At 42.4% G+C, this 27,210-nt stretch overlaps 1 protein-coding gene across 2 annotated transcripts in view; it reads left to right on the forward strand.

Moving 5' to 3' along the window:
- NR3C1 (nuclear receptor subfamily 3 group C member 1) overlaps positions 1 to 27,210 on the forward strand; it is a 176,444-nt gene that overhangs the window by 140,700 nt on the left and 8,534 nt on the right. For both annotated transcript variants that reach the window (XM_077265839.1, XM_077265840.1), the window contains exons 5-6: positions 10,911 to 11,189; positions 11,875 to 12,019. In XM_077265839.1, the coding sequence (XP_077121954.1) occupies positions 10,911 to 11,189; positions 11,875 to 12,019 (424 nt within the window). The remainder of the gene's footprint in view (positions 1 to 10,910; positions 11,190 to 11,874; positions 12,020 to 27,210) is intronic.

A 27,210-nucleotide genomic window follows, 5' to 3' on the forward strand; every position in this document is an offset into this window, starting at 1 on the left:
GCACTGCTAGACCTAATATTAACCAACAGGCCAGACCGCATATCAAATATAAGGGTTGGGGGTCACTTGGGGAATAGTGATCACAAAATAATAAGTTTTCATGTAACCTTTAATAAGATGGGTAGTAGGGGGGTGACAAGGACACTAAACTTCAGGAGGGCAAATTTCCAACGGATGAGAGAGGATCTTGGTGCAATTAACTGGGACGATATCCTGAGACACAAAAATACACAAAGAAAATGGGAGACGTTTATTAGCATCCTGGATAGGACCTGTGCACAGTATATACCGTATGGGAATAAACATACTAGAAATAGGAGGAAACCAATATGGCTAAATAGAGCTGTAAGGGGTGCAATAAGGGACAAAAAGAAAGCATTTAGAGAATTAAAGGAAGAAGGTAGTGAGGAGGCATTAAATAAATACAAAAAATTTAAATAAATTCTGTAAAAAGCAAATCAAGGCAGCAAAGATTGAGACAGAGAGACTCATTGCCAGAGAGAGTAAAAATAATCCCAAAATATTCTTTAACTATATAAATAGTAAGAAACTAAAAAATGATAGTGTTGGCCCCCTTAAAAATAGTCTGGGTGAAATGGTGGATGAGGATGAGGAAAAAGCCAATATGCTAAATGACTTTTTTTCATCAGTATTTACAAAAGCAAATCCCATGGCAGCCAATATGACTAGTGATAATAATTCCCAATTAAATGTCACCTGCTTAACCCAGCAGGAAGTACAGCGGCGTCTAAAAATCACAAAAATTGACAAATCTCCGGGCCCGGATGGGATACACCCCCGAGTACTGCAGGAATTAAGTACAGTCATTGATAGACCATTATTTTTAATCTTTAAAGAGTCCATAATAACAGGGTCTGTACCACAGGACTGGCGTATAGCAAATGTGGTGCCAATATTCAAAAAGGGGACAAAAACTGAACTCGGAAATTATAGGCCAGTAAGTTTAACCTCTACTGTGGGTAAAATCCTGGAGGGCATTCTAAGGGATGCTATACTGGAGTATCTGAAGAGGAATAACCTTATGACCCAGTATCAGCACGGGTCTACTAGGGACCGTTCATGTCAGACTAATTTGATCAGCTTCTATGAAGAGGTAAGTTCCGGACTGGACCAAGGGAACCCAGTGGACGTAGTGTATATGGACTTTTCCAAAGCTTTTGATACGGTGCCACACAAAAGGTTGTTACATAAAATGAGAGTAATGGGGATAGGGGAAAATATGTGTAAGTGGGTTGAGAGCTGGCTCAGGGATAGGAAACAAAGGGTGGTTATTAATGGAGCACACTCGGACTGGGTCGCGGTTAGCAGTGGGGTACCACAGGGGTCAGTATTGGGCCCGCTTCTTTTTAACATATTTATTAATGACCTTGTAGGGGGCATTCAGAGTAGAATTTCAATATTTGCAGATGACACTAAACTCTGCAGGGTAATCAATACAGGGGAGGACAATTTTATATTACAGGATGATTTATGTAAACTAGAAGCTTGGGCTGATAAATGGCAAATGAGCTTTAATGGGGATAAATGTAAGGTCATGCACTTGGGTAGAAGTAATGAGATGTATAACTATGTGCTTAATTCTAAAACTCTGGGCAAAACCGTCAATGAAAAAGACCTGGGTGTATGGGTGGATGACAAACTCATATTCAGTGGCCAGTGTCAGGCAGCTGCTACAAAGGCAAATAAAATAATGGGATGTATTAAAAGAGGCATAGATGCTCATGAGGAGAACATAATTTTACCTCTATACAAGTCACTAGTTCGACCACACTTAGAATACTGTGCACAGTTCTGGTCTCCGGTGTATAAGAAAGACATAGCTGAACTGGAGCGGGTGCAGAGAAGAGCGACCAAGGTTATTAGAGGACTGGGGGTCTGCCATACCAAGATAGGTTATTACACTTGGGGCTATTTAGTTTGGAAAAACGAAGACTAAGGGGTGATCTTATTTTAATGTATAAATATATGAGGGGACAGTACAAAGACCTTTCTGATGATCTTTTTAATCATAGACCTGAGACAGGGACAAGGGGGCATCCTCTACGTCTGGAGGAAAAAAGGTTTAAGCATAATAACAGACGTGGATTCTTTACTGTAAGAGCAGTGAGACTATGGAACTCTCTGCCATATGATGTTGTAATGAGTGATTCATTAATTAAATTTAAGAGGGGACTGGATACCTTTCTGGAAAAGTATAATGTTACAGGGTATATACACTAGATTCCTTGATAAGGCGTTGATCCAGGGAACTAGTCTGATTGCCGTATGTGGAGTCGGGAAGGAATTTTTTTCCCCATGGTGGAGTTACTCTTTGCCACATGGGTTTTTTTTGCCTTCCTCTGGATCAACATGTTAGGGCATGTTAGGTTAGGCTATGGGTTGAACTAGATGGACTTACAGTCTTCCTTCAACCTTAATAACTATGTAACTATGTAACTATGTGGACATGGTGGACAGCAGTGCAAGCAGCCTCTTTCCTCAATACTTCTGATAGCTCCAATACTAGATCAAGTAGACTTGGTGGACAGCAGTGTGAGCAGCCTCTTTCCTCAGTACTCCTGGTAGCGCCAATACTAGATCAGGTAGACATGGTGGACAGCAGTGTGAGCAGCCTCCTCTTACCTCGTTACCCCTGGTAGTGCCAATACTAGATCAGGTAGACATGATGGACAAAATCTTATGAACACCAATGTAACAATCTTCTCTGTATGCAGATTTTACCTGGAAATTGAGAATTAACAAGTATTTTTCCTCCTGGATCGATCATTCATTCTCTAAAAGAATATATTGCAAAATTTTCTCATGCACTTTTGATTTATGGAATACATTTAAATAGACACTTACTCCTTCAGTAACCAACATTAAAGCCAATAATAATAAACTTGGTGACCGATTCCCTTTAAAGCTTTGTCACCCTCTGAGAGCAGCATAATGTCAATAGACCCAGAATCCAACGGTGTCATTTTCTGGGCTTCTCACTGTAGTTTTGATTAGTGATCATCTCCCGCTGATAAAATCACTTGAGGACTAGTAATCCTGTTGTCAGGTATCTTCCATATTCATGAGTGCTGAATACCACCACTGGCAACACTGTGTACACATATGCCAATCAGTGGTGGGGACTGTTATAAAAGAGCTCAAGAATATGGAGTACGACAAGGCAGCAGGTTTACTAGTCCTCTTGTGGTCTTCAAATTATTTTGATTAAAAATACAACATTCAGCCCAGTAAGGGATGAATCGCTGGAATCAGGGTCTCAGTCCCCAGGTTTTTGCTATCACATCAGAGCACCATGATTAAGGGACATCTTCTGTTTCATAGCTTTATTTATTTTATTTTATTTTTGTATAGACATCTTCACCTGAAGTCACTCTATTGGTTTTTGTATTTCTTCTAACATTGCTAATGACCTAGCATCCTGTAGTGCGTTTTACACGTGGCATTGAAATACCTTCTACTCATCGGTAAATGGAAAGGGCTGGTGCTATTTGTGGAGTCATTAATGCGCGGTCATCCTCCACCGAGGAGGAGGTTATGGAGCAGCCTTTTACTTTGCCTCCTCTCATCTGTGCACAGGCCGCTTACACTCTCAGATTGTTTCTCATTATGTACAGAAAGCTAAGTGGCCTGATTTGCAATGAGCGGCATGTACCACTTTGTACAGGAAGAATATGTTTTTGCATATGAATGAGCATTAACCATAATGCATTTTAATGATTGACGTAGAACAGATTCCACTGAGGAATTGAGTTTGCGTCCAAGCCAGTGGCCGGACCATAAGAAGTGGATGCAGGTTTATGACAAAGGGGGAAAAACGCATCACAAGATGAAAGAACATCATTTACCGTCTCCACGGTATTTATAGACATACTTTACATAGGCGCGCACAACCAGTCTTTGTACGATGTCCTTAGATTCCCTTAATCACTTCATGAGGAATGTTCTTTCCTTTCTCCAGTCTGTATATGCCTGGTGTAAAGATGAAGGAAAGCGATATGTTCATTGTTGTATAAGCGAAGCACTTGTTAAAAGCTAAAGGAGTCTTTTTAAAATTAGATCCAACTGTTGTTCTGCTGCTTCCCCCTTAAGATTACAAAATCTCCCTGCTGGAGTTTTCGGGGAGGTTAGGAATCGGCCCTTAATCACTAACATACATGCTGTCTGCCAGTGCCGGAATTCTAGGACGACATGGATGCATGGGCACAAACGTGTTCTTGCCAGTGGTTTCAATGTATTGTCACAACAAAATTGTTGGGAGTGCACTTAACCTACTTGGACCTCTCCTCATCCTAAACATATAGTGACACGGCCTCCACAGCACATGGGACCCTTCACTAACCGCAGAAAAGGGAATACTTGTCTTTTAGGCCCCATAATTCTGTGCAGATGATGGTGGCCAGGGAATCAGTCAGCAGGTTTTTGCTACCTCCTCTCAGAGCAGCATAGTGTAGACAACAACACCCTGAATCCAGCAATGTCACCTCAGTTTACAGAGTGCAACTGTTCTTATTGTTTTCTAGGTCAAGCAATGCAGCGGAGCTGAGAAAGCTGCCCTGACCCTCACCAGGCTCTGAATGTACATAGCTGCAGACAGTGAGCTGCTTATCACAGGAGGGGGCGGAGTCTAACTAGGGCTCACGTGCTGCCGAGCAATGATAATCACCAAGTGATCCTTCAGTCTATAGTAAACCGCGCACAGCCCCAGACATGTGATACATTGTTGAAATCTGTGTTTTAACCCCTACCTCATGCTGTCCTCAGCTTACATGGCAAAAATCTGCTGACAGATTCCCTTTAATGAATAAGGAGCGTCCCATTCCCCTTAATAGACTGGTGTAAATCCAAGTCACAATTAGGTTAGATCTTTTCCCCCTGACAAGTTTACTTGTTCAGTATTCTGAGAACTTGCTTGAAACAAACTTCAATAAAGCGAGTTGGGGTCCTCAGACACAAGACTGTTGACTCATTCAGCGGACAGTCTTGTGTGTATGGGAGAATCTCCCAAGCCTTTTCCCAGTCATAGAAGTTTGACACGTTAAAGGACATGTACAATCAGAAAATGACCAGTTGTATTTTTTTTATTGAAGGAAAACCTGAAGTCTTGTAGTTCTCCCTGGCCTCATTGAGGTTCCTCACACTAAAGCCTATCCCTGTACATGACGCGCCTGAGCTGACTATTCTCTCCAGTAAGCAGACATGAAATCACATTTCCCCAAGTGGCCAGTAAATGGCTCAGTAAGCGTTGTCTAGAGCGATTTCTGTTCTACCCTAAAGTATTAGCATTGGAGTGTAGAATGGATTGCATGAAGCAATAAGAACTGCCAGGAAGCGGAGTAACCCTCGCAGTGCCTCTCTTTAGGGGTGTATCAGTTAAAGCTCTGTCCTGCCAGTGCTCTTGTTTAACTCTGCTTTGGGACGTAGACCCCTGCCAAGTTCTGGAAAGCTAGAGAGAAAATAGAATTTATGGAACGGGATGACATAACTTTTTTTATATTTTTCACCCTTGAAAATGTGTTGGATTGGCCTGAAATTGGCATAAACAAGGTCTCCACACCAGTGTATGTGCTGTCTCTGGTATGAGGATTTAAGGGTAAGCCTGTGCATGGAAACTGCGGCTCTTCCTTTCCAAAGTAAATATCAGTCTTACTGTAGCATCCCCCTCTGGCTCCAATGAAAAGCATTACTGTTTTCCAAATTAAATATGTGCAGTATTTCCAGGTCCAGGAGGTAGAAAAGCGTACTGTATGCTCTGGCAGTGCTTTCTATGGAACAGTTACAGTAAGGAAGATAAATGAGAAGCTGCTCCTACTCCATGTGTGCAACACAAAGATTATTTGGGTTTTGTTTTTAAGGAATTTTTTGGTAAGTTAAGACTAATCTTTTATGGTCCCCAACGCTCCAGTATATTTAAGTAAGCAGTACGTGAGATTCTGAGCAGTAAGATTTGTGGTAGGCTGTTGTGTATCCCTTTTTTTTAGAAATGCAATAGGTTTGTAAAGATATAAATCTCTACCCTCTACATAATAAGTATGCAGATGAACACCAGTCCAATGAAGGCTAAAGACTTTTTTTTTTTTTTTGGTCTATGGGGGAAAAAAGTACTATGGACATGTTAAACATGTCCAAGCCTATAATTGGTCTATATGCTTCTTAAGCTTGATGCGAACACAGCTAAAGGGAACCCAGACACCTATAAAAACTTGGGTCTTCACATTTTCTATGGATTTTTGTTTACCAAATTTGCAGAAAATTTTTCATGCCAGATCACTAAGAAACATTAGTTACAAAATTGACACTTGCAAAAAACCTGTTTATTGAGCCAGCCCATAAGACAGAGATTTATTTATCAGTATCTGCCTTTCTGGCCTTCATCAAGGTTGTGTCCAGGTCCTAGTCAGTACTAGTGATGAGCCAAGACGTTGGCGATTATATAATTCTTTCTCTTATGGGCTGGCTCCATAAACAATTTTTTTCAAATCTGTCAATTTAGTACCGAAGGTTTTTTCCTCACCTGTGACTTACTTTTTGGTCCTGCGGACCCCTTATATATTTTGTCGGAACATACCAGATCAGTCAGGCCAAATGGCCATAACATAAGGTACAGTAAATATATGCAAGTATTTTCAATAATTGATGTGGTACAGAATGGATAGGCAACAAAAGTAAATTAAGTGCTTCCAATGTAACGGCAACCGGGGACAATCTGAAGCCTACATTTTTCTACAGTGCCTGTCTTTTTGTTTTTTGCCTCAGTGGTTGGCATTGCAGGTGTGCGGCGCTGGGGTCTTGTGTTCAATCCCACCAAGGATAACATCTGCAAGGAGCTTGTATGTTCTTCCCTTGTCTGTGTTGGAGGAAACTGGCATACCCTGAGACAACACACTCAGACCTGATCATAGGAGATTTTGACTGTGCGCCCCACTGGGGACAGTGATTGTCTTAAAACACTGTGGAAATTAATGGTGCCATATAAATGAGTAAAATGGTGGTCCGAAATGAGATGCTCCCAGGTATTCTGAAATGTAGACCTTGAGGGTTATCACCCATTGGCCAGCATTCTACTAGAGGCTGTCAGCTGCTGATTGCCATGTAGTTATGGCACAATAGCAGCCCAGCCTAGTGGACTGATCTACAAATAAAGTAGCACTCTGTGGCACTATAACATGCATATATGAAATATATGAAACTTGAATTGCATTATTGCTCTAGAAAATATGAAAAATTGAGATTACTTGGTACATAAATTGGCCAATTCATGATAAGGCGATTCTCATTGCTGGGAACCTATCTAATGTGAATCCTCTCCTAGGCTAAAGCCTACATTTCTATGGGAAGGTGGGATAATGCTGTAATTTAAAAATAAAAAAAAAGCCTGAGGAGTGCATCTGTTCACACCTGATTTCTGTTTGGAAGTGACTGTCAGTCTTTTGATAGCTGACTGATGTAACCAGCTAGAAATCCTGCAATTGATCTCTTACCACAGCCATGTATTCACACATACACCCAATGCATGCTATAGCTGTAAATCACTGCTGAGCGTTTGCACTTGTAAAAGTGAGCACTAATCTGATGACATCTGTCATTTTGGATATTCATCAGGGATACATTTCCATGACTACTTACAGTAGCATGGCTATAATGTTTAGTAAGGATTAAAATTTTGACCTCTTATTAATTTGGACCTACAAAACACGGGACATAACCAGTACAGAAGTGAATGCATCCCAAGAATAAAATACAAGAGTAAGATACATTTTTAGAAGATGAGGCTTAAACTTGTTCATGAGCCAGCAGTGCTTCAAGTCATGGATTACAACTACTTTATAAGTGTGAAATGCCGCTGCTTGCTGACAGACTCCCACTTACTACAGTTCAACCGCTCCATGGACATTGAGAGTAGAAACAGCAGAGGATTAAAAAAGCTTGTGATGGTGTCTAAATAGGAACTAACATTTTTTTTTTCCTTAGCATACAACATCTCGTCCATGTCTGAATGTTGATGTCCTCGGCAGCACAGCATGTATTGCACTTGATTCTTAACCATTCTTAGAAGCCCATACATCACTGTAACATGAGACCCTTGGGCGCTTCTACCTTTGTTCCACTGATCAGTGGAGGTCTTGGCACAATAGGGACATGTCAGAAGATTTGTTTAGGAAACCATGTACAAAGTTCATAAAAGAACTTTACTCTTTTAAATAACTAGTGTTTGGACTGTGAGTTGGACAGGTATTGCATACATTTCCCATGGCAGGAATTTTTCTCCCAACTGGGAATATAGACCACAAAAATTAGCAGTTTTGCCATAGTTTTAGCATGGAAGTTCAAGGATTGGCTTTCCTCAATGGCTATTATCGAATATTCCAACTTGTGAACAAACCCACATTTTTGTGTTTTTGGCACAGAAATTTAGTGAAAACTCAAATTCTTTAAGTCAAATCTCTTAAACTTGGCGTTTCTGCACCAAAAACTCCTTGAAAAATGGGGTGCGTGAAGCCACTGTGTGGCCTCCTGAGAGACACATACACACACACACACACACACACACACACACACACACACACACACACACACACACACACACACACACACACACTCTTTCATTTTTCCACCATAGGTGAGATGCCTTCTTTGTATTGCAGAACGACTGGTTTAGCTACATGCCTTACCTGCTATCTTAGGTTACGTGCACACGTTGAGAACTCAGCAGAAATTAAGGCAACAAAAATGTCTCTTGGCAGGAAAAATGCTGCTTACATTGTGTATTTTGTAGTGATGAGCGAATGTGATATTATCAGAGTATCTTCAGCATGCTCGAATAATATGTTCAAGTCCCCGCAGCTGCATGTCTCACTGCTGTTGTGGCCTGAACACATGTGGGATTGTCGAACATCCACAAATCATGCATTTGCGCGGGTTCGTACATATTATTCGAACACGTCCAAGACAGTCGGATAACAGCTGAGCATGCACGGATAACAAGATATCCGAGCACATTCGCTCATCACTAGTATATTGATGTGCAGCGAAAAAATTCAACATGTGCATGGGATGTCAGCAATCGGAGTCCCTTTACTGGTACTGTAAACTGCAGCAGAAATCTCCGCACCAAACACAGCAAATGCTCAGTATGGACACTCTTGGTTAGATGTTAGGACAACCATTTTTACTTTAGGAAAGAGAATACAACATATTTTCAAGCAAAATAAATGAAGTATTGATTGCTGGTAATTTTAGAAGTAATGATCTACAGCACGCCTCTCGGGATCGCTTACCCTTCAGAATTTGATTTGCGCTTACTAGCCTCCGGCAGTAAACTGTTCCCCGACATGACTCAGACCAGGAAAGCTCAGTTGTGTGCGGCTGCTTATAGAAGTATGGAGACTTGGTCTCACCTGTATTTCATCTGAAGGATTGGAAGTGGAACAGTTATCTTAAAGGGAACCTGTGACTTGATTCATGCTGCACCAACCACAAGCGGCATGAATGTGAAATAAATCATACATGGCTTCAGTGGTGCAGCCGTGCTCGGAGAAAACTGAGGAGTTGCCAGACTGGTCTACCCCGTGTGTAGGACTGGGGTTTTTTGAAATCCTAGAGGATTTCCCAGATTACCAAGGTCTGCCTACAATCGTGCAGCCAGGCTCGAATTCTTGCTGTGATTTAGGTGACATGACTGCTTCCCTTTTAATATATTGGTTAAATTGCATCATAGTGGAGACCATTTTTAGTGAGAAAATGCCAACCTTCCTGTGGGTGCTTATTTGTACGTGTTCAAATTATATAGAGCCTGATTATCGTTGCCAGTGGCATACCACTAATGGCGACCTAATTAAAAATAAAAAAATAAATTGTGTATATAATATTGGGCTCCATGATTTGTCTGCACCCCGATCATTGTATTGACACTTGAGAATGGACACACTTGAGAATGGACACCCTAAGACTTGTGCTGGGTGGCCCACAGCGGATGTATCTGATAATGTTGTGTAAGTGCTATTTATTGTAATATGTAACGTGCTTTATTACATACACTATACATAATTGATAAGTTGTACACAGGCCCTGAATCATAAAGTGGCTTTGCCAGTTTTATAACAGGACTGGCCAGCTAGGACTAAATTTTTTTTGCATTCGGGCAGGAGATAAAAAGGTGAGACGTGCGCCCAACGTTCATCCTAGCTTTCCTCACGTGGACCAAACTAAACCTGGAAGAAGTAAGAGGGTGTTACTACTTCCCCTGAATGTCAGTTGGGCCGAAGGAAGTGAGTGAAGCAGCGTCTGATTTACTGCGGGGCTCACATGGCACAACATCCCACGAGCCCCGTGAGAGCCAGTGCCGTCATCACTGGAGGAGAGTATTGGCTGTTAATGGCTAAGGGGAAGATAGCCATTGAGAAGGCGCTGTCAGAGTAGTGGACAACCCCATTGAGAATTACATAAACATCGTCGTACATCAATAGCTAGTCAGCAGCATATTAAACTGCTTATGAACGTGTTTGTAAACATGTATTTTAATATAGATCTCATTATTGTGTCCTGATTTTACTTGAATGTTTTGCCAAAAGATGCCAAGACAGTGGCACTTCAGGGGCTGTAAAACCTTTTCCTATTTAAAAAAAAAAAAAAAGTTGTCCGTACGTTTACTTACCATAATTCCATTCTGATTTGTCATGTTGATATGGGGACTGTTTATAAGACTAGAGTATATCAGTATTGCCTCAATCCCTGACTTGTATGGGTTTATCTGGCAGTACAAGCTCTACACTGACTTTACAGTCCTGTGCTGTCAGAATTACGTGCCAGTCCTATGTAAAATGCCCTGTAATGAAATGTTTTGAAAATGGGAGGTAAAATATATATATATTTTTTTTTTATTATTTGTTTAGCACGTAAAACTAAAAAGAAGATTAAAGGAATTCAGCAGTCGACTGTACCAGCAGTGCGTGAACTTCCTGAAGGTTCGATGAGCAAGACCATTGTCCCTGCTTCTGTAGCACAACTTACCCCCACCCTCATCTCCTTGCTGGAGGCTATAGAGCCTGAGGTTCTGTATGCCGGATATGACAGCACCCTGCCTGAAACGGCATGGAGACTGATGTCGTCAATGAATATGCTAGGTGGACGCCAAGTGGTATCTGCTGTGAAATGGGCGAAGGCCATACCAGGTAATTTTGGGTTTGCAGAATTTGTTTTTTAAATTCTTGTCTCACTTCTGACTTGTAAAGTGCTATGTAACATTACAGTTATCAGACGGTCAAACACTAAAGACCCTCCTAAATCACTCAGGAGCCCACCTGTCCTGTGTCTGACCGTCTGATAATGGTCCTGTGTAAGGTGGGCTCCTGTGTGACTTAGGGGGTCTTTAGTGTCTAACCGTCTGATAACTGTCCTATGTAACATTACAGCAGATGCAGCTTTCTATCATAAGTGCAAATGCTGGCTTACCCCAGACACACGGCCTACTGGATTTATCATTGGCCCTAAAGCGGCTATTCGAGAACCATAGTTTTACCGTCCGTAGTTTGGCATTACTGTAGTATTTGGACAGATTATTATTATTTATTATTATAGCGCCATTTATTCCATGGCGCTTTACATGTGACAGATGCCAAACAGACCACCTACTAAAGTGCATAGTTATCGAAGGCCATAGAAAAGAGCACCAGCACCACAGGGGTTAGTACGGGACCATCTTTATTGCGCCAGCCATATTTTAAAGGGTTTACTTAATCGGTGTCTAACCAGGTCACCTATCTTGCACACACTTTTCTGGGTTTTTTTTGGAAGTCTGTTTATTGCTGGAATTTTGGTATGAGCCTATGTATGATTTATTCCTGATTTTGCGCTTAGGTTTCAGAAATCTGCACTTGGATGACCAAATGACCCTCCTTCAGTATTCCTGGATGTTTCTCATGGTTTTTGCCCTCGGATGGAGGTCTTACAAACAAGCCAATGGAGCAGTGCTATATTTTGCACCGGATTTGATAATCGATGAGTAAGTAGATTTTTGTGGAATCCATATCTATCTAAAGAGGCAGATACAGTTTTTTGTTTTACATAAATGTTAATGTAATTTATTAAGGCATTCCTGTCACTGGCTATGTAACTGAAGGCTATATCCTAGACTCTACAACATGTGACAATGGGGATGAATGGGCAAAACATTGGCTCCATAAGCTCGAATGAAAACCACATGGAAAGAGATCCTTCTATTTCTAGTAGCTGACCTATATTACACGAGCTGTAGGCATTTGCTTTATGCCTTATTTTTCTCTACTAAATATTTACTTTCTTGCTTTGATGTTGACTCTGGACTCTCAGCATTGTGTAATATACAAATATGAAGTCTGTGATGAACCACATCTGAAACCTATTTTTAAGAACAGCCAAAGGCTAACAACTGAGACCAGGCTCTGTTTTTACGAAAATCTGTATGGAACTGGTCTGAAAGCCATTCATTATACATGCAGTGTTTTTAAGGGCATTTTTTTATCAGTAGGATTATATAAAGGTTTCTAAATGCATAGTCTTATAGGACATTTTCCTTTATATTTTTGGGGAGAAATGGTTGGTATTCCCTTGAATCAGCGATTTGTGAACCTACATTTGTGTGGCCTTTTGTAGCTTATCACATTATCATATCATCGGCATAAGGATATATTTTCAAGAGGTTTTCAGCTGATGGAACCAACTTGCTTTATTTCCTTTGTATATTCATCAGATTATCTGGTAACTTGTACAGTACAAATTCCAGCTCTTTATCCGTCTATTTTTTTTCTTTTTGAATTTGAACTAAAAAGGCTCTGAGCTCTTTTCACAATGCTCTTAAATGGAATCTGTCGGCAGGCTTCTGCCCCAGCATGATGTAGGGGCAGATAATTGAATTCCAGCAATGTATCACTTCCTGGGTTACTTTCTGCAGTTTTGATCTATTTTTATTTTCTGAAAATCTACTAGTTGTGTGAATGCTGAGCTCTGTATAACCCTACCCACACCTGATTGGTAGCTTTCGGTGTACTGTGCATAGGCAGAAAGCTGCTAATCAGAAGTGGTGGTGGAGTTATACAGAGCTCATGAATATGGACAACTACATGCCTGCAGGTTTACTAGCCATTTAGTGATGATCTGATGATAAACTTCTCAGATCAGATGGCAAAACCCAATGTCAGATTCCCTTTTGAAGCATTTATCTGCAGTATTGACCTCCAGAATAGTGCAACATCCAGCACTGGTCTCTTCTGTCACAAGACTAAACGAAGGCTGATGGGGTCTGTTAGGTGCTATTGGTATGATGTATGGTGGGCTATGTTCACATTACACATGTGGATTATTGGTATGGTCTGTGTGCACTGTGGCTTCAGTTTGTATGATCACTGCATCATGGCTTCTGCTCCAAATGGCCCATGATGGACCCCCACTGACTAGTGGAGTCTGCCTGGGGTCTCACTTAAGGAGTGAGTTTTTGTCTTGTTTTTTTCCCCAATAAATATTGTTGCAAGATTCTGATAGTGAAAGCCTGTATTACACACAGAGCAAGGGTAAAAGTTTCTTTTTACAGTGTGTATGCCAAAGTCACATCTGTGAAACTTTTTTATCTTGCTTTTATTGTAATACCCGACCCACCCGAGAAGTCTCATTGCAAGAGTGCTGCCCCCATAAGTATGAGGCATATAGACCCGCCGGTCTGTTCGAGTATCTTGATCACAGCATAGTCCTTGTTTTACAGCCTAATTGTCACAAATGAAAAGGCTGGGTCCTTGAATGCTTCAAGGGCTGACAATATACCATACATGTTTAAGCAACCCATCTAATATATAAAGCTGAATGTGTGTGTGTATGTGTGTATGTCCGGGATTGGCATCTGCACCGTTGCAGCTACAGCCACAAAATTTTGCACAGTCATACGTCTGGACCCCGAGAGCGTCATAAGCTATGTTGTGAGGCAAAATTTTAACCCCGCGCATTCCAATTCACCAAACAATTTTGCCCCTATCTACATAATGGGGAAAAAGTGAAAGGAAAAGTGTTGGAGGCAAATTGACAGCCAGGAGGAGATGGCATACAGGTATATACTATACTATCTATTGAACCCGTTCTACGCCCGGGTGGCGAGCATTTATATTGGTATATGGTCTCTATCCTGGTATGTGCTGCTCCCATCTTGCTCTCCCATCCTGTCATGTGCTGCTCCATCCTGCGACCCCATCCTGTCATGTGCTCCCATCCTGCGCCCCCCATCCTGTCATATGCTGCTCCATCCTACACCCCCATCCTGTCATGTGTGTGCCCCCATTCTGTCATGTGCTGCTCCCATCCTGTGCCCCCATTCTGTCATGTGCTGCTCCCATCCTGTCATGTGCTCCCATCCTGCACCCCCATCCTGTCATGTGTGCTGTTATGATCCGGTGACCTTGGAGCCGCATGAGACTTTCTCTGGAGTAGGTGGAACCTGTACTGACCGCAAACCCTAAACTGACACCGCAACTAGAAGTAGCCGTGGGGTGTACCTAACACGTCCTAGACACCTCGACACAGCCGGAGGACTAAATACCCCTATAGAAGGAAAAGGGAATTATATCTTGCCTCAGAGCAGAACCCCAAAGGATAGGCAGCCCCCCACAAATATTGACCTTGAGTATAAGAGGAAAGGTACACGCAGGCAGAAAACAGGATTTAGCATAAGAGGCACTTCTAGCTAAATAGAAAAGGATAGGACAGAATTCTAAGCGGTCAGTATTAAAACCCTAAAAATATCCACAGCAGAAAATACAAATATTCTACATCTAACTAAAGACATAGAATGTATATCTGCATCTCCAGAGAATCCAGCATGACTGAAAAATCCAAACAAAGTCTAAGCTGGACAAAAACACAATGAATTGCACTGAATTGTAAAGCACACTGCATGTGTGCTGCAGAGACAAAAAAACAGACACTTAGCTGAATTGACAGCAGGGCATGAGGAGCCAGACAGAGATGCAATCCCTCCAAGAACAATGGACAACTGGCAAGGACTAATGGATCCTGCACACCTAAATACCTAGTAAAGCTGCAATCAGCAGAAACACCTGCCCTGGATTACAACCCAGAGACAACTGCACTACCACCAACAACCACCGGAGGGAGCCCAAGAGCAGAATTCACAACAGTGTTCGCCCCCATTCTGTCATGTGCTGCTCCCATTGTGCGCAATCATTCTGTCATGTGCTGCTCCCATCCTGCGCCCCCATTCTGTCATGTGCTGCTCACATCCTGTGCCCCCATTCTATCATGTGCTGCTCCCATCCTGTGCCCCCATTCTGTTGTAATGTGCTGCACCCATTCTGCCTGTTCCTGTTTCCATTCTGCCATATGTTGCTCCCATCTTTCTCTCTCCGGCTCTACTGCCCGAGTGCGGCTGTGCTGAGTGCGGGCGGCTGTGCTGAGTGCGGGCGGCGATGCTGAGTGCGGGCGGCTGTGCGTGGCGGAGCTGAGTGCGGGCGGCTGTGCGTGGCGGTGCTGAGTGCGGGCGGCTGTGCGTGGCGGTGCTGAGTGCGGGCGGCTGTGCGTGGCGGTGCTGAGTGCGGGCGGCTGTGCGTGGCGGTGCTGAGTGCGGGCGGCTGTGCGTGGCGGTGCTGAGTGCGGGCGGCTGTGGTGAGTGCGGACGGCTGTGCGTGGCTGTGCTGGGGGCCTGAGCAGGCGGGGACACCGGCGCCGGAGTCGCCACTAGCTCAGGCCCCCGGCACTTGCTGTATTCACCTGTCCCCCGTTCCACCGATGCGCGCTGCTCCATCCTCCACATCCTCTGGCTGTGACTGTTTAGTCAGAGGGCGGCGCGCATTAAGCGCGTCATCGCGCCCTCTGAACTGAACGTCCCAGGCAGAGGATGTGGAGGATGGAGCAGCGCGCATCGGTGGAACGGAACAGGTAAATATTGCATACTCACCCTCCTGGCTCGTCCCTGCTTCTCCGTTGGAGATCGCGGTGTGCGTTCAGTGCTTACGCATACCGCGATCTCCTGGGAGCGTCACTCTGTGGGGTCCAGACTGCGCTTGCGCTTGCGCAGTCTATAAAGGCTTCGGACAGAGTAACGCTCCCAGCGTTATATTATAGATACAGGGGAGGTGATATACAGCTATATATTTATATACAGGAGGAGATGAAATACAGGTATATACTATATACAGGGGAGATGACATACACGTATATACTATATACAGGAGGAGATGACATGCAGCTATATATTATATACAGGAGGAGATGACATACAGGTATATCTAATATATAAAGCTGAATGTGTGTGTGTGTGTCCGGGATTGGCATCTGCACCGTTGCAGCTACAGCCACAAAATGTTGCACAGTCACACGTCTGGACCCCGAGAGCGTCATGGGCTATGTTGTGAGGCGAAATTTTAACCCCGCGCGTTCCAATTCACCAAACAATTTTGCCCCTATCTACATAATGGGGAAAAAGTGAAAGGAAAAGTGTTGGAGGCAAATTGACAGCTGCCAGATGTGAACAAGGGGGACTTAAAGAGTGAGAGCGATGGTGCCAAAGAGTATATACCGTACAGTTGCTAAGGTGGGGCCCCGACATGGGATACTCGCCACACAAGGGGATATGAACACACACACAAAATGCGCCACACACTACCACATGCTTGAACACATATACCACCCTCAGCACACATTTCGCCACACATACACCAACCTCGCCACATAAAAGTCGAAACACAAAAGTCGCCGCTCAAAACTCGCCACATGCAAAACTAGGCTCATTCAAAACTTGCCACACGTGCAAAACTCACCTCATGGAAAACTCGCCACACGCAAAACTTGCACACGCGGCAAAATTGCCACATGCACAAAAGTTGCAACACATGCAAAAGTTGCCTCACAAAACTTGCACATACTCAAAACGCACCACAAATAAAACTCGCCACGCGCAAAACTCGCCATGCGCAGAACTTACTGCACACAACTTGCTACACTAACCTGTCACATGCAACTCGACACATAAAAAGATGCTACACGCATGTCGCCACACAAAACTCATCTCACAAAAGTCGCTACATGCATGTCGCCACATGCAACTCAACACACACAACTTGACACATGAAACTCGCCCTAAAACACACACAAGTCTGGTATTATCCTTCAAAAATAAAAATCTGATTAATAAGCAGACAAACTACAAGAGCAACAACTGTACCATATAGGAAATACGGCAGCTGTCAGTCACATGACCTGTCTATTATGTGTATGTGTGAGCTAATATATACTGCCAGGGGGAGGGCTTCCTATTGGCTGGGGACTTATCAGGCTGCCAATTTAGCTTACAAATACTGAGGTAAAAATACTGAGCAAATAACGTGTGAACGAGGTCTAATACAGGAGGAGATGACATACAGATATATACTATATACAGGAGGAGATGACACACAAGTATATACTATATACAGGGGAGATGACACACACATATATACTATATACAGGGGAGATGACACACAGGTATATACTATATACAGGAGGAGATGACATACAGGTATATACTATATACAGGAGGAGATGACACACAGGTATATACTATATACAGGGGAGATGACGCACAGGTATATACTGTATACAGGAGGAGATGACACAGGTATATACTATATACAGGGGAGATGACACACACATAGTATATACAGGGGAGATGACACAGGTATATACTATATACAGGAGGAGATGACATACAGGTATATACTATATACAGGAGGAGATGACACCTAGGTATATACAATATACAGGAGGAGATGACATACAGCAGGTATATACTATTTACAGGGGAGATGACATACAGGTATATACTATATACAGGAGATGACATACAGGTGTATACTATATATAAGAGAGATGACAAACATGTATATACTGAGGGGAAAATGAGAGGTGTGAGGTGAAAATGAGGGGTGTGAGGTGAAAATGAAAAGGTGTGAGTGCAGAATGAGAGGAGTGAGGGAAAATAGTGGAGTGATCGGAAAATGACAGATGTGAGGTCGAAATGACAAGTGTTAGGGGGGAATGAGAGGAGTGAGGGGGGAAAATGAGAGGTGTAAGGGAGAAAATGAGAGATGTGAGGGGGAAAATGAGAGGCGTGATGGGAAAATAAGAGAAGTGAGGTGCTATAACTAACCACAGATATTTACTATGCCCAGGCAACGCCGGGCTCTTCAGCTAGTCTAATATATAAAGCTGAATGTGTTGTGTGTATGTGTGTGTGTATGTCCGGGATTGGCAGCTGCACCGTCGCAGCTACAGCCACAAAATTTTGCACAGTCACACGTCTGGACCCCGAGACGTCTGGACCCCGAGAGCGTCATAGGCTATGTTGTGAGGCAAAATTTTAAGCCCCTGTGTTCCAATTCACCAAACAATTTTGCCCCTATCTACATAATGGGGAAAAAGTGAAAGGAAAAGTGTTGGAGGCAAATTGACAGCTGCCAGATGTGAACAAGGGGGACTTAAAGAGTGAGAGCGATGGCGCCAAAGAGTATATACCGTACAGTTGCTAAGGTGGGGCTCCGACATGGGATACTCACCACACACGGGGATATGAACACACACAAAATGCGCCACACACTACCACGTCGATGAACACATATACCACCCTCAGCACACATTTCACCACACATACACCAACCTCGCCACATAAAAGTTGAAACACAAAAGTCGCCGCTCAAAACTCGCCACGCGCAAAACTCGCCACATGCAAAACTAGGCTCACGCAAAACTCGCCACATGCAAAACTCACCACATGCAAAACTAGGCTCATGCAAAACTCGCCACACGTGCAAAACTCACCTCATGGAAAACTCGCCAGACGCAAAACTTGCACACGCGGAAAAATTGCCACATGCACAAAGGTTGCAACACATGCAATAGTTGCGTCACACAAAACTTGCACATACTCAAAACGCACCACACATAAAACTCGCTGCGCGCAAAACTCGCCATGCGCAAAACTTGCTGCACACAACTTGCTACACTAACCTGTCACATGCAACTCGACACACAAAAAGTTGCTACACGCGTGTCGCCACACAACTCATCTCACAAAAGTCGCTACATGCATGTCGCTACATTCATGTAGACACATGCAACTCAACACACACAACTTGACACATGAAACTCGCCCTAAAACACACACAAGTCTGGTATTATCCTTCAAAAATAAAAATCTGATTAATAAGCAGACAAACTACAAGAGCAACAAATGTACCATATAGGAAATACGGCAGCTGTCAGTCACATGACCTGTCTATTATGTGTATGTGTGAGCTAATATATACTGCCAGAGGGGAGGGCTATATACATACTATATACAGGAGGAGATGTCACAGGTATATACTATATACAAGAGCAGATGACACACAGCTATATACTATATACAGGAGGAGATGACTTACAGGTATATACTATATACAGGAGGAGATGACACACGTATATACTATATGCAGGAGGAGATGACATACAGGTATATACTATATAAAAGAGGAGATGACACATGGGTATATAGAGGACGAGATGACATACAGCAGGTATATACTATATACAGGGGAGATGACATATAGCTATATACTATATACAGAAGATGACATACAGGTATATACTATATATAGGAGGAGATGACATACAGGTATATAGTATATACAGAAGAGATGACATACAGGTATATACTATATATAGGAGGAGATGACATACAGGTATATAGTATATACAGAAGAGATGACATACAGGTATATACTATATACAGGAGGAGATAACACATAGGTATATACAATATACAGGAGGACATGACATACAGCAGGTATATACTATATACAGGAGGAGATGACATACAGGTATATACTATATACAGGAGATGACATACAGGTGTATACTGTGTATAAGGGAGATGACAAACGTATATACTGAGGGGAAAATGAGAGGTGTGAGGTGAAAATGAGGGGTGAAAATGAAAAGGTGTGAGTGCAAAATGAGAGGAGTGAGGGAAAATAGTGGAGTGATCGGAAAATGACAGATGTGAGGTCGAAATGACAAGTGTTAGGGGGGAATGAGAGGAGTGAGGGTGAAAATGAGAGGCGTGATGAGAAAATAAGAGAAGTGAGGTGAACTAACCACAGATATTTACTATTCCTAGGCAACGCCGGGCTCTTCAGCTAGTTCAAAAATAAAAATAAAGGGGGAAACTGACATTTTAGTGGCCGATCTATAGAAAAATAACCCCGTAACCTAAACTACTGTGACTCGTATACAAGAGTATGGGGTTACAAACCGTGCCAAAGTCCCGTACAGTAACATGCATCTGCTACAGGAGAGTATAAGGTCAAGGCAGGAATTCTTTTGGCCCCAGTTCAGCATGACCTAGTAAACAGGTCTATCAGAAATAAAGAATAACCACACAAGACTCATATTCACCAGTGCAAGACTGTCTTTTATAACTATTGCATTACAACAAAACAGCCGTCCTAACTACGCTTTCTACAAATGTAACACTTTAAAAAAAAATTTTTTTTTTAGGTTTCATGGCCATGATCAGGAATTGCTGTTTTATTGATGCTGCGTATTTATGCAGCGTCAAACCCGCAGCGACCAGATATTACAGCATAGTGGATGGGATTTCTCGAAATCCGATGTCCAAAGTGTGTATGTGAGCCTGTGGATCACATGCGGACACTGACATGTGGCGCGTCTTTCAGGACAGCAGCGTGATAATTTCTCTTGCAGCAACAGAAATGTCATTAATGGAATGTATTGAATGCTGTGAATTTGCATGGTTCAATAAACACCTGCAGATTTACCTGCGTTCAGTAGAAGGCAACAAGCATACGTTGCGTCCAAAGCGCTGCTGATTCTGAATCGTGGGCACATAGCCTTGCAGCTTGTACACCACTGCCCCAGGATGAGCTATATCTTAGGACACCCTCTTTCTTGGTGCCCCTAAAGATGGCTTTGAAATTGCTCATATAAATTATATGGTAGTGAACCAAATACACTGACTTTGCCAGCATTGGGCATTCATCTAATTTGTACACCTCACCCCTACATCCAAGAGATGAGAAAGTAAGGATCATGCTGTTATAATTCAAGCTTGCTCCTTTCTCCTCTTAATATGAAGACAATGATTTCTCCTGCTGTAAAAAAAAAAAAAAAATCACATGCCGGTAATTAAGAATTGGTCAACTAATTTGTCAATACAAAGTGTATTAAAAAAGCGAAACCCCCAAATTGCGAGCAGCTCCAATGACTCTACACAGGGAAGAGGCAACAAGGTTCCCAACTTGACTTTGTCTTTATTCTGGACAGTTTATAATTATAGTTGGACATGGCGAAAAAGTGCCCTATTTTTTACATATTGTCCTAGGATTTCTGGACTATTGACAACCAATTGACAAGACCAATAACGTTAAGGTTTCATGCAACTCCGAAACCATGGCTGAGTGACTTGTACAAATGGGACAAACTATGATATACAGAATGGCTATTCGCAGGGTTTGTCATTGGTAAAGCTAAATAATGCAGTGGATCCTAAATCTGCATGTTGGGTACAGAATGGATTTGAGATAGTATTTTGAGGCTTTAGTGGCAGCATGGCATCTCATCCAAATTAATTCTCTAGCTTCCCATAGAGTTCATAACGAATGGTAAAAACGAGCATTTCAAGGAACACAAGCAAACATGATGAATTTTATCTGCGCTGGAAGTCTTCATAAATAATCAGAGTATAAATTTTAGGCTTTATGGTTTCTGCCCAATGGACAATTTTTGGACAAAGGAATAGCTTAATCAGACTATCATCTAGCAGAATCCAGATAACTGAACTGCTTGGTGTGTGTATATATAATTTTTTGGGGGCAGGGGAATTGCTGTTTTCCGTGGGCTAACCCTGCCTGGTTTTCTAAGTCATCCATTAACATGTAAAGTTGATTTTATATTTGTTTTGTACAAAATTGCTAATCCTGTTGGATTTTTCGGTGGTGTACTCTTGTGCGGATTGGTAAATCTGTTATATCTTTACACTGTTCAATCCAAGTCCCTCTATACTGGACGGCGTACCAGTTTACCAAATGTAAGTTTAGACTGCAACATTGAGAAAAGTGAGAGAATCTAGTCTGCATATGAGTGCCGAATCCTTACTAATGTACATATTGTAGCTCTAAGCAAAAATGTATTAGGCCGGGTGTTCACAATCCGGAACTAGCAGCGCTTTGGGTGCAGTGTATGTTCCCTACTTCCAAAGTGCTGCCTTCTATTGAACGCAGGTGAATCCACATGTAATCACTGAACTGTGCGGATTAACTGCGTCCATTACATTCTATGGGTGACATTTCTCTTGTACAGTCTCTGCAAGAGAAATTGACATGCTGCAGTCTGGAGAGACGCGCCGCACATCCGACTCTGCGGGTGAGCCGCGGGCATCTGTGGACATCAGATTTCTTCAAATTCCGTCCACCATGCTCTGTAGCGTCTAACCCGCAGCCTCCAACCCGCTGGGAGACCTGTCACTCCTGGGCAGGGAGAAGCCACTGGGTATCTGTATAGCTAGAATCTTTTAGCCACCATCTGATACATGCTAGTTGTGCATCAGGCAGCATTTACCAGCAGTCAGGTTAGCTGTAACAAAAGTCCCTCAAATGTAGAAAATTCCTTTTTTTTATTGGTTCTGGTTGGCTGGAAAGTCTGACTTTTTTTTTTTTTTTTTTTGCATCTTCAGATGACTTACTCAGATAATTAACATTAATTATAGAGAATGTGTTTTTGTTTGCTTTTATTGGTCTCTTGCCAACAACCAATTTTTATTTGTTTATTTGTGCAAACAAATACGAACACATGCATGGAAAAAGTGCCATAAAAATACTGCTCGTAAAAGATGAGTCACGTGTATGGCATCTGGAGACCGCACATTCCTGCATGTTGGCTTCTTGCGTTTACCAGACTTGCTGGATGAATAAGGTTGTGAATTTCTGAGAACGTTTTGTGTTAGTTAGAAAATATTGGAGAGTTGTGTGATGTAAATCTTCATGAGCCTGAGGCTGCAGAGCCTAACACGTAGTCCGTGCCCTGGAATCACATTCCTTCCTCCAACTGTATCCCTTTTATGGCAGCTTTCTCTCTGCTTATGTTGCACAACACTGGTTCATTTCTCCAAACTGTAGAAATATTGCATGCGCTATTGACACAAATTTATACATGCAAAAAAACTAACCTATTATAGCAGTAATGCTTATTTTAATGGGGTTGTGCCAAGTAATCATGGCGGAAAGTGTTGGCACTCTTGAAATTGTTCGAGAAAATGAAGTGTTTCTCCCAGAAAATTATTGCAGTTATACATATGTTGTAATACACATTTATTTCCTTTGTTTGTTTTGGAACAACACAAATAAACAGGAAAAACCGCCAAAAATGGGCCAGACAAAATCAACACACTTCCAGAAATGTGGGTAAACCACTGTAAATGAGCATCACATGCTGGAGACACCATCTTTGGCAATAAACAGGTGTGGGCAATATGAAAATCGCACATGAAACCAGATAAAAAGGGAGAAGGTGGCTAAATCTTTGCATTGTGTCCGTGTGTGCCACTATAAGCATGGAAATGGGAACTGCCTGCCGACTTGAGAATCAAAATTTAAAAATATCAGTGATCTCAAGGTTACATGTAAATCTCTAGAAATCTTAATGCTTCTTTGTCCACAGTATGCATCATAATCGTGAGAATTACAACCCATGGCACTGTAGCTAATCTCCCTGGATGTGGATGGCAGAGAAACATTTTAATGAAATGTGCAGGAGGACCCCACTGCTAACGTACATTTTGGCAAACTGCAGTCTAGCTTTTTTTTTAATGTCTATGTGTAAGCCAAAATCCTTCTGTAAAAGCATCTTGTGAACAGATGAGACTGGGAGCTTTTTGGTAAAGCACATCATTCTACTGCCTAGAGAAAACTAAAGCTTACAAAGAAAAGAACATAGTACCGACAATCAAATATGGTGAGGTTCAAAAATGTTTTGGGGTTGTTTTGTTGTCTTTGCAAGGCATCATGAATTCTGAAGATTACCACAGTCAAGGCACCTAGTGGCAAAGGATTTTGGGTCGTAATGTTGTGCCCATTGTCAGAAAGCTGGGTTTGTCGTAGGTCATGGGTCCTTGACTGTCATGACAAGGTCATGGGTCCAGCAAGACAGTGACCTCAAACATAATTCCAAGAAGCACCCAGAAATGGGTGGAAACAAAGCGCTGGAGAGTCCTAAGTGGCCATCTATGAGCCAGGATGTAAATCCCATTGAACACCCACGGAGGGATCTTAAAATTGCTGTTGGGAGAAGGCATCCTTCAAATGAGACCTGGAGAGTGGTCCAAAATTCCAGTTGATGTGTAAGAAGCTTGTTGACTAGAATAAACTGCAATCAGTCACTTACTATAGCAACGGGTATAAACCAAATATTAAATTCAGGGTGCTAACAATTATATACAGTTTGCCTTTGTTTTTTGTTTTTTTTTCTTTGTGGTGTTAAAATACACACAAAGGACATTAAACGTATATAAAATAATGTGTAATTGCAATAATTTTCTAGGATAAACACTTCACTTTCTGGAACAATTTTGAAGATTGCTAACACTCATTCTGATACTGACGGGAGTAGCCAAGCACTGCTCTCTGCAATGTCTGCCAGCCCTTTGAATGAGCGAATGCTTGACCCTTTTTGAATTCGGATGAGGCACTACAGAGCCCTGTTCTCTCAGTCCGCGGTTGTCTTGGCAGTCTAACCCCCTGGTAATCAATAAATTATCGCCTACCTTGTGGCTGGGTAATAACCTGTATACTTGCTAGGTTTAACTACTAAACAATTTTTTGGCATTTCATAGCTTGCACTGTACATGTTGTGTTAAAGGGTTCCCAAATGAGATTCTAAATACCAAATCTTTTTTTCTGTTTACACAAATTAGTGTGCCACTGTGCAGTCTAAAGAATTCTTATTTCTGGGCTTTATAATGTGAATCCATTCATTGATGCACAGTGAGTCACAGAAGTGACATTCAAATACAGAGCCCTCTTCGCCTTACTCGGCCTACACACTGCTGTGTCACTTGTGATTCCAACCAGTGCTGCAGGTGTATTATTTCTATTGCCATACAAGTAATTGTCGGGCAAGCAAGTCCTTGCATAGCAGATCTCAAATGCCGGTCTAATGCAAAACCTTGTTTTTTTTCCACTTCATTTATGAAACAAAAAAAAAATCATATAAACAAGGAAAAATGTATTGTAAATTATCTGGGGTGTCACAAGTAGAGATGAGCAAACCTTTTAAGGTTCACCAAACTTACATTCTATGGGTGACAGCCTAAGTACACAGCTGTGAGCTGATCATAGCCTGGGAAGCGTCATGGCCCATGGGTATTACCTAGGCATGAGAGAATAGCTTTGGATAACTCCTTATCTGAATAGCTATAGTGCTTACCGACTAGCTGCATCGGATACCTGGATCGCTCCCGATAATCAGGTGTTCGGGCCGCAGCTGCATGTGTCGCAGCTGTGTGACCGTTACAACACACAGGCTCTCCATAAAAGCTATTCGGTAAGTGCTATGGCTATTCGGATAAGGAGTTATCCAAAGCTATTCGCTCATCCATAGTATTACCCCCTTCCCAGGCTATAAGCACCTGCCACCAGCTGTCTGCTTTTCTGCTACAGGTTAACAAAATGTTGGGGGATGCCAGACCATTTTTTTTTTTTTAAATAAAATAATCTAAGTAATAAACAAAAAAAAATACATGGACAATAAGCTACACGCACTGTACTACCGCCACGTGTGTATTTTTATACACATAAGCGTGTGGGTAACGCTGTGATTTTGCTGTATGCAGTAGATGAATTATCAGGTTTTCAAAGGAAACCGGTGTTAAAAAAATAATAAAAAAAAAAGTCGGCACTTTCATTGTCCAAGTGCCATATGATTTTTTTTTTTTTTTTAACAGAATTCCTGTTAAATAAATAAAATCTGTATTCGGCCGGAGTCACACAACAATCAACCCGATTCTCTTGGATGAGAGAATGTGCTGAACTATGTTACTGATGTTCTGATCAGAGTGTCAGTATAGTGTGATCTGAGTCTCGCCCTGTAAGGAGAAGATGGAGAACAAAATGTCTGTCTGCTCCATTGTGAGTCTGTGGAAGTCAGGCTGCACTTGGATGTCATACAAGCACAGTCCGATGAGTTCCACGCGCTCTTAGACTTGAATGGGTGAGCGGCATCCAATTTCAGAGTAAAACTGCAGCATGCTGAGACTTAGAATCTGTGAAAACAAATAAAAAAAACTGTCAGTGAAAAAATTGGACTGCTGCTTTGAATAACATTGGTCAGAGGGCTCTTTGATAAAAAAAGTGGCACTCATCAGATGTACCGTATACGCTGGTGTGAGCGAACCCTTCAGCCCCATTCTCACGTCCCAGTAAAGACCGTGATACATGGACTGACCGCACATTTTGTGACCCAAACTAAAGCCTCATGTCGGTCTGTGGCTGTGAAATTTGGTCATCTAGTGCAGAACCGAGCTAAGGTCTACTTAAACTGCACAATTATTGTGAACAGGCTACCCTAGGAATGCTTGTATCATAACTGTGCAGTGTATACCAGCTGCTGGTCATCTGATGAACGAGAGGCTCAGTCTGGAGAAATATTGTGCTGCACGAAATCACAGTTCTTGGTAGCACATTGTCATGTATTTCCACTGCTGTGTTCAGTGCACCTGAGCCGCCATCTGTCATAGATCAGAGCACATCTGAAGTATGGTCCGCAAGAATCATGACACCGTACAGCCCATAAGGATTTTTAATTTAAAAGGCAAAACTGTGGGTAGCATGGATCCAAGCCCAACTGTAAAATTGCAAAAGGTATGTTTTTCTCTGAAAAAGTATGAAGTTTCAGAGAAAATACACGCTAAAGATATGGCCGTTGACCAGTGGTACAACAACCACTGTGTGGAGCCCGCCGACTCCAGACCCTACTTCAGCTGGTTGTGCATCCGGGCATGCACATTCAGCTGCAGTGTATTTCAGAGCATGAATTTGCCAGGTCCGTGCGCCGCAATACACACTGCCAGCCAATCAGTGGCCTGCCATGGGACATTGGCTTGCACGTGAATGGGGGCGTCTGGCAGTGATG

The sequence above is a fragment of the Ranitomeya variabilis genome, chromosome 5 (genome assembly GCF_051348905.1).
Source record: "Ranitomeya variabilis isolate aRanVar5 chromosome 5, aRanVar5.hap1, whole genome shotgun sequence".
In the NCBI taxonomy this organism is placed as follows: Eukaryota; Metazoa; Chordata; class Amphibia; order Anura; family Dendrobatidae; genus Ranitomeya; species Ranitomeya variabilis.